At 48.3% G+C, this 12,828-nt stretch overlaps 1 protein-coding gene across 1 annotated transcript; it reads right to left on the bottom strand.

Moving 5' to 3' along the window:
* Nucleotides 1-1,245: 1,245 nt before the first annotated feature.
* anapc10 (anaphase promoting complex subunit 10) lies at nt 1,246-12,624 on the bottom strand. Its single transcript, XM_036987080.2, has 6 exons — nt 12,462-12,624; nt 8,370-8,485; nt 8,031-8,121; nt 5,524-5,644; nt 2,332-2,402; nt 1,246-2,216 (listed from the first exon to the last, which is right to left on the bottom strand). The coding sequence occupies exons 2-6, from the start codon at nt 8,482-8,484 to the stop codon at nt 2,057-2,059; spliced, it is 558 nt and encodes a 185-aa protein (XP_036842975.1). The 5' UTR covers nt 8,485; nt 12,462-12,624; the 3' UTR covers nt 1,246-2,056.
* Nucleotides 12,625-12,828: the final 204 nt, after the last annotated feature.

The following is a 12,828-nucleotide window of genomic DNA, read 5'->3' as shown; positions in this document are numbered from 1 at the left end:
GCAAAGGGTGGCTACTTTGAATAATCTCAAATATATTTTGATTTATTGAACACTTTTTTGGTTACTACATGATTCCATATGTGTTATTTCATAGTGTTGATGTCTTCACTATAATTATACAATGTAGAAAATAGTAAAAATAAAGAAAAACCCTTGAATGAGTAGGTGTTCTAGAACTTTTGACTGGTCCTGTGTATAAAATGGAAAATGTCAAAGTGCCTCATTTAAAACCCACCCCTTGCATGCTATCCATCCAACCACGCCTCATATCCTGTGCTGCAGTACCAGAGTCTCCCTTCAGGAGGGGAGGCAGTGCCTCCTGCTGGTTAAACTGTGGTATAACACTGGATTAGGCTTGGACCTATAGCTAGTAAAAGCAGACCTATAGCTAGTAAGAGCAGACCTATAGCTAGTAAAAGCAGACCTATAGCTAGTAAAAGCAGACCTACGGGGATCAAACTCAAAACACATTTAATTCAACAACAGACAGAGAGATACATTCATTCCCAGTCAGACAGCGGGTCTAGTCACACGGGAGTAAACCTTACATGGTCTCGTTGAAGTCTTCAAATCATCTTTACATCAGACACCAACCGAAAGACAGGCCATCAGACTAATATGGAATTAACAACATCAATAACACACAGAGAGATGCCAACACGGCACCCTATTCCCTATATAGTGGTACTACTATAGACCAGAGCCCTATTCCCTATATAGAGCACTACTATAGACCAGAGCCCTATTCCCTATATAGAGCACTACTATAGACCAGAGCCCTATTCCCTATATAGAGCACTACTATAGACCAGAGCCCTATTCCCTATATAGAGCACTACTATAGACCAGAGCCCTATTCCCTATACAGAGCACTACTTTAGACCAGAGCCCTATTCCCTATATAGTACACTACTTTATACCAGAGCCCTATTCCCTATATAGTGCACTACTTTATACCAGAGCCCTATTCCCTATATAGTGCACTACTATAGACCAGAGCCCTATTCCCTATATAGTGGTACTACTTTAGACCAGAGCCCTATTCCCTATATAGTACACTACTTTATACCAGAGCCCTATTCCCTATATAGTGGTACTACTTTAGACCAGAGCCCTATTCCCTATATAGTGGTACTACTTTAGACCAGAGCCCTATTCCCTATATAGAGCACTACTATAGACCAGAGCCCTATTCCCTATATAGTGGTACTACTTTAGACCAGAGCCCTATTCCCTATATAGTACACTACTTTATACCAGAGCCCTATTCCCTATATAGTACACTACTTTATACCAGAGCCCTATTCCCTATATAGTGCACTACTATAGACCGGACCCCTATGTGTGTTCCTATGGACCCTTGTCAATAGTAGTGCACTATATAGGGAATAGGGCTCTGGTATAAAGTAGTGCACTATATAGAGAATAGGGCTCTGGTATATAGTAGTGCACTATATATAGGGAATAGGGCTCTGGTCTATAGTAGTGCACTATATAGGGAATAGGGCTCTGGTCTATAGTAGTGCACTATATAGGGAATAGGGTCTATACTAGTGTACTATATAGGGAATAGGGCTCTGGTCTATACTAGTGTACTATATAGGGAATAGGGTCTATACTAGTGTACTATATAGGGAATAGGGCTCTGGTCTATAGTAGTGCACTATATAGGGAATAGGGCTCTGGTCTAAAGTAGTGCACTATATAGGGAATAGGGCTCTGGTCTATAGTAGTGCACTATATAGGGAATAGGGCTCTGGTCTATAGTAGTGCACTATATAGGGAATAGGGCTCTGGTCTAAAGTAGTGCACTATATAGGGAATAGGGTGCCATTTGGGATGCATCAGAGACAGTAATACGTTGAGTGGCTCCATGTAATCTTAAATGAAAAGGATTTCAGGTTAACTTGAAAATTAGAATAATATTTCACTTTTTTTAAAAAAATTAGCATTCCAATTCCCTTATTTGTCAACACTGTACACTTAAGGGTTCCACCCGGAACTCTGGAAAGTTCTAGTCGGAACCCTGAGGAGGTTCCACCCGGAACCCTCAGTGTCATCTGATGGTGCGGTACATCATGAAGTCGACCGTGGTGCATCTTGGGAACTTGCCGATGGAGCTCTCCTCCACGGGGGTATATACTTTGATCTGTCTCATGTGCGTGTCTCTGCCGTTCTGGTGGTTGGCTAACACAGCGATCTGGATCATGAACGTCCTGACAAATGAAATCATTAGAAACATTAGGACAGAGAATTTAACATATAGAAAGAATATCATTGGTCAAAGCAGTGTGTTTGAGACACTTGTCAGAACAACACATAGAAATGTACCTGATGGGGTTGTTGACTGTGTCCAGAAGAGGGATGTGGATCCAACCGCTAGGCTCTACCATCTCTAACTGCTGCAGTGGGGGGAGGAGGAGGAAGAGGATGAAGAGGAGGAGGAAGAAGAGGAGGAAGAAGGAAGAGGAGGAAGAGGAGTGAGGAGGAGGAAGAGGAGGAGGAAGAGTCATTCACAATGTTCCCGGCGTTGTCTGTTGTGACATCATTCACTATGTTCCCGGCGTTGTCTGTTGCGATAGGGACTGTTATGTTAGGCTTCTCAAGTAGAAGTCTAAAAAGTTGGACCCATTCCAAAATGGACCTGGGGCTTTCCCACCCGGACAAATATGCATAAATACATTTATCAATATAGAGACCAGTTCCTTATAGACATGGATCCGAGTGAGGGAAGCAGCAGAAAAGTCTATTTGTAAGCTACTTTATTAACCAGAGCTGATACAGCTCAAGAGAGAGAGAGGAGGGGCCTTGAGAGAGAAAGAGCGAGAGAGAGAGGGGCCGCGAGAGCAGGGGGAGGAGGGGCTACGAGAGCGAGAGCAGGGGGAGGAGGGGCTACGAGAGAGAGAGCAGGGGGAGGAGGGGCTACGAGAGAGAGAGCAGGGGGAGGAGGGGCTACGAGAGAGAGAGCAGGGGGAGGAGGGGCTACGAGAGCGAGAACAGGGGGAGGAGGGGCTACGAGAGAGAGCATGGGGTGGAGGGGCTACGAGAGAGAGAGCAGGGGGAGGAGGGGCTACGAGAGAGAGAGCAGGGGGAGGAGGGGCTACGAGAGAGAGAGCAGGGGGAGGAGGGGCTACGAGAGCGAGAACAGGGGGAGGAGGGGCTACGAGAGAGAGCAGGGGGAGGAGGGGCTACGAGAGAGAGAGCAGGGGGAGGAGGGGCTACGAGAGAGAGAGCAGAGGGAGGAGGGGCTACGAGAGAGAGAGCAGGGGGAGGAGGGGCTACGAGAGAGAGAGCAGGGGGAGGAGGGGCTACGAGAGAGAGAGCAGGGGGAGGAGGGGCTACGAGAGAGAGAGCAGGGGGAGGAGGGGCTACGAGAGAGAGAGCAGGGGCTACGAGAGAGAGAGCAGGGGGAGGAGGGGCTGCGAGAGAGAGAGCAGGGGGAGGAGGGGCTGCGAGAGAGAGAGCAGGGGGAGGAGGGGCTACGAGAGAGAGAGCAGGGGGAGGAGGGGCTACGAGAGCGAGAGCAGGGGGAGGAGGGGCTACGAGAGAGCGAGCAGGGGGAGGAGGGGCTACGAGAGAGCGAGGAGGGGGAGGAGGGGCTACGAGAGAGAGAGCAGGGGGAGGAGGGGCTACGAGAGCGAGAGCAGGGGGAGGAGGGGCTACGAGAGCGAGAGCAGGGGGAGGAGGGGCTACGAGAGCGAGAGCAGGGGGAGGAGGGGCCTTGAGAGTGACAAGGAGGGAGGGATAGACAGCAACCAACCATAACAAGCCGACTCACGCTGGAATACTAACTTTTAGCTCGTCACAGCTAGTTAATTTATCATCCAATATGATGATTTAATACCCGTCTTGAATGCATCAATTGAGCATGTGCTTCCTTCAGCTACAAATAATATCACCTCCATTCAGACGACTGAATAGCAGCCTAGCTGTTGGCTCTTGGTCATTGTACCATATACTTCTCATTTCAATTTTAATTCCATCTTCCCGCTGATTAGATCATGTCCTAGCTTGCTTTGGCACACGGAGGGCTCTACGAATGTAGCGGAGCTCTTGGTGACATTGTGATTAGCCCCGAACAACGACAAGCTACACAACGCGACTCGTTGAGCAGTGGAGAGATCACACACCGTTAACGTTTTAAATCCACGGCTTCTCTGTCCATCGCCGACGTAGTCGACTGGGAGGCCAGAATGTTCCCAACCTGGAGATTTAAAACGACGACGGAAGATCCTACTGGTTTATGGATCCAACCATCTATAGAGTTCCCGGCTGAGCCTCACAAAATGTTTGTTTCAAATCTCCACAAGTTTAGATTAGAATTTTGATTACAACGTGCCCAAAACACACAGACTACAATGCCACCCCCCTCCCAACCCCACTCTGCTATACTTATGGTATACAACACAGAGTAGGCATAGCCTACAGACCGATTTAGTGGTTCTATTTAAAACATGTAATGTTTGTTGAATTCATTGGGGTTCATAGTGCCGGGGTCTCGTATCGTTAATGCATTAGTAATAACAGTTAACATGTAGACACTGATACATATAACAGCTATAACATCACATAACAGCTATAACATGACATAAGTTATAACATGTAGACACTGATACATATAACATGTAGACACTGATACATAACAGTTATAACATGTAGACACTGATACATAACAGTTATAACATGTAGACACTGATACATAAGTTATAACATGTAGACACTGATACATAACAGTTATAACATGTAGACACTAATACACAACAGTTATAACATGTACACACTGATACATAACAGTTATAACATCATATAACAGTTATAACATGTAGACACTGATACATAAGTTATAACATGTAGACACTGATACATAACAGTTATAACATGTAGACACTGATACATAACAGTTATAACATGTAGACACTGATACATAACAGTTATAACATCATATAACAGTTATAACATGTTATAACTGTTATGTATCAGTGTCTACATGTTATAACTGTTATGTATCAGTGTCTACATGTAGACACTGATACATAGCAGTTATAACATGTAGACACTGATACATAACAGTTATAACATGTAGACACTGATACATATAACAGTTATAACATGTAGACACTGATACATAACAGTTATAACATCATATAACAGTTATAACATGTAGACACTGATACATAACAGTTATAACATGTAGACACTGATACATAACAGTTATAACATGTAGACACTGATACATAACAGTTATAACATCATATAACAGTTATAACATGTTATAACTGTTATGTATCAGTGTCTACATGTTATAACTGTTATGTATCAGTGTCTACATGTAGACACTGATACATAGCAGTTATAACATGTAGACACTGATACATAACAGTTATAACATGTAGACACTGATACATATAACAGTTATAACATGTAGACACTGATACATAACAGTTATAACATCACATAACAGTTATAACATGTAGACACTGATACATAACAGTTATAACATCACATAACAGTTAAAGTTCTTACTCTGATCTCCTGCAGGTTGTGGAAGTTGTTTCCTACTCTGACAGAGATCTTACTGGGAGTGTAGCTCTCGTCTGACTTGTAGTCTGCATACATACACAACATCTTCACTGTAGTCTTTCTCCTGAGGAGAGGAGGAGAGAAGGAAGAGATGAATGATGATCTTTCTCCTGAGGAGAGGAGGAGAAAAGGAAGAGATGAATGATGATCTTTCTCCTGATGAGAGGAGGAGAAAAGGAAGAGATGAATGATGATCTTTCTCCTGAGGAGAGGAGGAGAAAAGGAAGAGATGAATGATGATCTTTCTCCTGAGGAGAGGAGGAGAAAAGGAAGAGATGAATGATGATCTTTCTCCTGAGGAGAGGAGGAGAAAAGGAAGAGATGAATGATGATCTTTCTCCTGATGAGAGGAGGAGAAAAGGAAGAGATGAATGATGATCTTTCTCCTGAGGAGAGGAGGAGAAAAGGAAGAGATGAATGATGATCTTTCTCCTGAGGAGAGGAGGAGAAAAGGAAGAGATGAATGATGATCTTTCTCCTGAGGAGAGGAGGAGAAAAGGAAGAGATGAATGATGATCTTTCTCCTGGGGAGAGGAGGAGAGAAGGAAGAGATGAATGATGATCTTTCTCCTGAGGAGAGAAGGAAGAGATGAATGATGATCTTTCTCCTGAGGAGAGGAGGAGAGAAGGAAGAGATGAATGATGATCTTTCTCCTGAGGAGAGAAGGAAGAGATGAATGATGATCTTTCTCCTGAGGAGAGGAGGAGAGAAGGAAGAGATGAATGATGATCTTTCTCCTGAGGAGAGGAGGAGAGAAGGAAGAGATGAATGATGATCTTTCTCCTGAGGAGAGGAGGAGAGAAGGAAGAGATTAATGATGTATGTTGGAGATGCCTTCATTGAGATCCTGATTGACTAATTCAGTCACAGGCAGAAAGTCAGGCAGGCAGGCAGACAGGGAGAAAGGCAGGCAGGCAGGCAGGGAGGGAGAAAGGCAGTCAGGCAGGCAGTGAGGGAGAAAGGCAGTCAGGCAGGCAGTGAGGGAGAAAGTCAGGCAGGCAGGGAGAAAGGCAGTCAGGCAGGCAGGGAGGGAGAAAGTCAGGCGGGCAGGGAGAAAGGCAGTCAGGCGGGGAGGGAGAAAGGCAGTCAGGCGGGGAGGGAGAAAAGCAGTCAGGCGGGGAGGGAGAAAGGCAGTCAGGCGGGGAGGGAGAAAGGCAGTCAGGCGGGGAGGGAGAAAGGCAGTCAGGCGGGGAGAAAGGCAGTCAGGCAGGGAGAAAGGCAGGCAGGCAGGGAGAAAGGCAGGCTGGCAGGGAGAAAGGCAGGCTGGCAGGGAGAAAGGCAGGCAGGCAGGGAGAAAGGCAGGCTGGCAGGGAGAAAGGCAGGCTGGCAGGGAGAAAGGCAGGCAGACAGGGAGAAAGGCAGGCAGACAGGGAGAAAGGCAGGCAGACAGGGAGAAAGGCAGGCAGACAGGGAGAAAGGCAGGTAGGCAGGCAGGGAGAAAGGCAGGTAGGCAGGCAGGGAGGGAGAAAGGCAGTCAGGCAGGGAGAAAGTCAGGCAGGCAGGGAGAAAGGCAGTCAGGCAGGCAGGGAGGGAGAAAAGCAGTCAGGCAGGCAGGGAGGGAGAAAGTCAGGCAGGCAGGGAGAAAGGCAGTCAGGCAGGCAGGGAGGGAGAAAGTCAGGCAGGCAGGGAGAAAGGCAGTCAGGCGGGGAGGGAGAAAGGCAGTCAGGCGGGGAGGGAGAAAGGCAGTCAGGCGGGGAGGGAGAAAGGCAGGCTGGCAGGGAGAAAGGCAGGCTGGCAGGGAGAAAGGCAGGTAGGCAGGCAGGGAGAAAGGCAGGTAGGCAGGCAGGGAGAAAGGCAGGTAGGCAGGCAGGGAGAAAGGCAGGCAGGCAGGGAGAAAGGCAGGCAGGGAGAAAGGCAGGCAGGGAGAAAGGCAGGTAGGCAGGGAGACAGGCAGGCAGGGAGACAGGCAGGCAGGCAGGCAGGTAGAAAGGCAGGCAGGTAGAAAGGCAGGTAGGCAGGGAGACAGGCAGGCAGGGAGACAGGCAGGCAGGCAGGCAGGTAGAAAGGCAGGCAGGCAGGGAGAATGGCAGGCAGGCAGGCAGGGAGACAGGCAGGCAGGCAGGGAGAAAGACAGGCAGGGAGAAAGGCAGGTAGGCAGGGAGACAGGCAGGCAGGGAGACAGGCAGGCAGGCAGGTAGAAAGGCAGGCAGGCAGGGAGAAAGGCAGGCAGGCAGGGAGGGAGAAAGGCAGGCAGGCAGGGAGGGAGAAAGGCAGGCAGGGAGGGAGAAAGGCAGGCAGGCAGGGAGAAAGGCAGGCAGGCAGGGAGAAAGGCAGGTAGGCAGGGAGAAAGGCAGGTAGGCAGGGAGAAAGGCAGGGAGAAAGGCAGGCAGGCAGGGAGACAGGCAGGCAGGCAGGGAGAAAGACAGGCAGGCAGGCAGGCAGGCAGGGAGAAAGGCAGGCAGGCAGGGAGAAAGGCAGGTAGGCAGGGAGAAAGGGATACAGACTGTACCTAAACTGGATGTTGACTAGGTGTGGCTGGGATCCATCAGACTGCCAGTATGTCTCCAAGTTATCATCTCTCAGCTGGTCCACACCAAAACCTAGAGGGAGGGGGGCAGAGTCAGTGTATGAGTTCACCAGTCAGCTGACTAGAGGAGCAGAGAAAGAACACCAGGGATGAGTTCATCAGAGACGGAGGAAAACACAAGGGTTGAGTTCATCAGACAACAAACAAACTGAAACCCGGGAGGGACTGTCCTGAATGGTCCAATAACTAGTTTTCATTACCTTTGCAAAACATTGTTTTTGCTACAGTGTGCACTAATGAATAGAACCCAACAGAACTCACCTGGTTTACAGGAAGACAGAGACCACACCGCCTGAGAGCCGATCTCCCGGACCGTCCCGGTCCTCTCCAGCTGCTTGGGGTCAGAACCTGGCGGGGTCTTACTGGGGGTCGCCATGCTACACACACACACACAACACAGGAAGGAACAAAAACCATTGAAAATAGAATGAATTACATCAGAGGTTGCAGCCCCAATCGCTGTTGTCTGATAGGGTGGATGGTGGCGGCGTTGACAGCTCCCGCTAGGACAGCTTTACGGTGTTAATCATTACCTTGCTTGATCCCGGAGTTGCTCCGATCACTCCCTACGACTTATTAAAAATACCTATTATGTAGGTATTCTTATCTTGTATTAGTTATTATTAGCTGTATGGATGTAGAACAGTAAGTGTAGTTAAGTAGGATGGGGGCAGCCATAGCTGTACGGATGTAGAACAGTAGGTGTAGTTAAGTAGGATGGGGGCAGCCATAGCTGTACGGATGTAGAACAGTAGGTGTAGTTAAGTAGGATGGGGGCAGCCATAGCTGTATGGATGTAGAACAGTAGGTGTAGTTAAGTAGGATGGGGGCAGCCATAGCTGTACGGATGTAGAACAGTAGGTGTAGTTAAGTAGGATGGGGGCAGCCATAGCTGTATGGATGTAGAACAGTAGGTGTAGTTGAGTAGGATGGAGGCAGCCATAGCTGTATGGATGTAGAACAGTAAGTGTAGTTTAGTAGGATGGAGGCAGCCATAGCTGTACGGATGTAGAACAGTAGGTGTAGTTAAGTAGGATGGAGGCAGCCATAGCTGTACGGATCTGGAACAGTAAGTGTAGTTGAGTAGGATGGAGGCAGCCATAGCTGTATGGATGTAGAACAGTAGGTGTAGTTAAGTAGGATGGGGGCAGCCATAGCTGTACGGATGTAGAACAGTAGGTGTAGTTAAGTAGGATGGAGGCAGCCATAGCTGTACGGATCTGGAACAGTAAGTGTAGTTGAGTAGGATGGAGGCAGCCATAGCTGTATGGATGTAGAACAGTAGGTGTAGTTAAGTAGGATGGGGGCAGCCATAGCTGTACGGATGTAGAACAGTAGGTGTAGTTAAGTAGGATGGAGGCAGCCATAGCTGTACGGATGTAGAACAGTAGGTGTAGTTAAGTAGGATGGAGGCAGCCATAGCTGTACGGATCTGGAACAGTAGGTGTAGTTAAGTAGGATGGAGGCAGCCATAGCTGTACGGATCTGGAACAGTAAGTGTAGTTGAGTAGGATGGAGGCAGCCATAGCTGTATGGATCTGGAACTGTAAGTGTAGTTTAGTAGGATGGAGGCAGCCATAGCTGTATGGATCTGGAACAGTAAGTGTAGTTGAGTAGGATGGAGGCAGCCATAGCTGTATGGATCTGGAACAGTAGGTGTAGTTTAGGAGGATGGAGGCAGCCATAGCTGTACGGATCTGGAACAGTAAGTGTAGTTGAGTAGGATGGAGGCAGCCATAGCTGTATGGATCTGGAACAGTAGGTGTAGTTTAGGAGGATGGAGGCAGCCATAGCTGTACGGATCTGGAACAGTAAGTGTAGTTTAGTAGGATGGAGGCAGCCATAGCTGTATGGATCTGGAACAGTAAGTGTAGTTTAGTAGGATGGAGGCAGCCATAGCTGTACGGATGTAGAACAGTAAGTGTAGTTTAGTAGGATGGAGGCAGCCATAGGTGTATGGATCTGGAACAGTAAGTGTAGTTTAGAAGATGGAGGCAGACATAGCTGTATGGATCTGAACAGTAAGTGTAGTTTATTAGGATGGAGGCAGCCATAGCTGTACGGATCTGGAACAGTAAGTGTAGTTTAGTAGGATGTAGACAGCCATAGGTGTATGGATCTGGAACAGTAAGTGTAGTTTAGTAGGATGGAGGCAGCCATAGCTGTATGGATCTGGAACAGTAAGTGTAGTTTAGTAGGATGGAGGCAGCCATAGCTGTATGGATCTGGAACAGTAAGTGTAGTGTAGGAGGATGGAGGCAGCCATAGCTGTATGGATCTGGGCGGACCGACGAGAGACGGCAGAATGTCTGACAAACGCAGGGAGACGGCAGAATAGGTGCCTAGAGTTTTCAAGAGCTAGACAAAAACACAGGTCATCTAAAGCAGGGGTGTATAAATTCCAAATGTACCACACGGATCTAGATGATGTCGTAGCCTTTGATCGCATAGCTACAGCAGAGGTACGGAGGTAAAATCATTGACGTAATGATTTGAGTTTGTAGAATATATTTTTCTAGTTGTAAACACAATTTGCAAAATGTGTAACTGATGAGTGGTGAACATGAAAAGAATCATCTGTATTTGTAAACACATTCCCAAACTTGTAAACTTAAAAATTTGCGAGCAATCTAGATTTGTCCACTTTGCAGCATATCAATTTTGCACACTCTAAACCATTTACAATTGTCGTCCCGTGAAGGCCTGATCAGGTCAGACTGATGTGGTGTACTCATTAATGCCATCGGATTAATTCCGGAACATATTCCAGTCTGTGCAAAACAGTCCTGTAGTTTAGTATCCGCTTCATTGGACCACTTCCCGTTGAATGCGTCACTTGCACTTCCTGTTTGAGTTTTTGCTTGTAAGCAGGAATCAGGAGGATAGAGTTATGGTCAGATTTGCCAAATTGGGGGGAGAGGGAGAGCTTTGCACGCGTCTGTGTGTGTGGAGTAAAAGTGGTCTAGAGTTGTTCCCTCCCCCCTCTGGTTGCACATGATGGTAGAAATGAGGTGAAACAGATTTCAGTTTTCCTGCTTTCAGAGCGCCGCCTCTACTGGGAGCACGCCGCCGCACGCCGCCTCTACCGGGAGCACGCCGCCTCTACCGGGAGCACGCCGCCTCTACCGGGAGCACGCCGCCTCTACCGGGAGCACGCCGCCTCTACCGGGAGCACGCCGCCTCTACCGGGAGCACGCCGCCTCTACCGGGAGCACGCCGCCTCTACCGGGAGCACACCGCCTCTACTAGGAGCACACCGCCTCTACTAGGAGCACACCGCCTCTACCAGGAGCACACCGCCTCTACCGGGAGCACACCGCCTCTACCGGGAGCACACCGCCTCTACCGGGAGCACACCGCCTCTACCGGGAGCACACCGCCTCTACTAGGAGCACACCGCCTCTACCGGGAGCACACCGCCTCTACCAGGAGCACACCGCCTCTACTAGGAGCACACCGCCTCTACTAGGAGCACACCGCCTCTACTAGGAGCACACCGCCTCTACTAGGAGCACACCGCCTCTACTGGGAGCACACCGCCTCTACTGGGAGCACACCGCCTCTACTGGGAGCACACCGCCTCTACCGGGAGCACACCGCCTCTACCGGGAGCACACCGCCTCTACCGGGAGCACACCGCCTCTACCGGGAGCACACCGCCTCTACCGGGAGCACACCGCCTCTACCGGGAGCACACCGCCTCTACCGGGAGCACACCGCCTCTACTGGGAGCACACCGCCTCTACTGGGAGCACACCGCCTCTACTGGGAGCACACCGCCTCTACTGGGAGCACACCGCCTCTACTGGGAGCACACCGCCTCTACTGGGAGCACACCGCCTCTGGTGGTAAATAGACAGCTATAAAGAATATAGATGAGAACTCTCTTGGTATATAGTTTGGTCTACAGCTTATCATGAGATACTAACCCTCACGCCAAACAACATGTGACAATTACAGTTCTGAGATATCATTACCTACCTTATTAAATTAAATTTAAAAAAAATTGCCCTCATGGTTTGAGATTGCAATGCAGTGACCTGGATTCAAATGTTCCTGCGGTCACAACGCGAAATACTAAGCACTATTTTATCACGGCGAACTATCACGGCTTGTGGCTACAAGGGGAAAGCAGAGGACTTTTTCATTCAAGCCTGAAGTGACGTGCGCTAGTAGTACGCAAAATACAGTATCGATTACCATGGGAGTTGGCAACATGACAATAACAAGTATCACGTCGATAACCCTTTACGCATCTCTGTCGAGTTAGCTAGCTAGCTATGTTATTAACAGTCATGCAAAACCATTTGTGCCAGAAACAAGAACGTTCTTATACACAGTTAGTTATATTACCTTACTCCGATGTCGTGGTTTTCCTTTTTCGTTTTTAACTAATCGTAGATGGCATTTGTTTAATGAAATATGAAATTACTGTTGCTTTTTTTTGCTACTTCGAATCTCCCACTTCTCGCTCCAGGTTTGGTCGCATGTTGATGACGACACAGGAAGTGGAGACACTTCTGTCGCACAACAATGTCTTTCTCGCGCGATCTTTTCCTTCCGACTTCTCTCCTAGATCGAACGAAAGAGCATTTATGTAACTCTCTTTTTCTGTCTCTCCCTTGAAATTAAGTTGTAAAGTTAGACCTAGACACTGATCTTGGGACAGTTATTCTCCCCTTTGGTGAGGGTTAGGGCGTGGGGGTTACACTGATCCTAG

The sequence above is a fragment of the Oncorhynchus mykiss genome, chromosome 9, assembly GCF_057628025.1.
Source record: "Oncorhynchus mykiss isolate SJ-2025 chromosome 9, ASM5762802v1, whole genome shotgun sequence".
Lineage (NCBI taxonomy): Eukaryota > Metazoa > Chordata > Actinopteri > Salmoniformes > Salmonidae > Oncorhynchus > Oncorhynchus mykiss.
The sequence above is the reverse complement of the archived record's forward strand: the minus strand, read 5'-3'. Positions and strand labels throughout refer to the sequence as shown.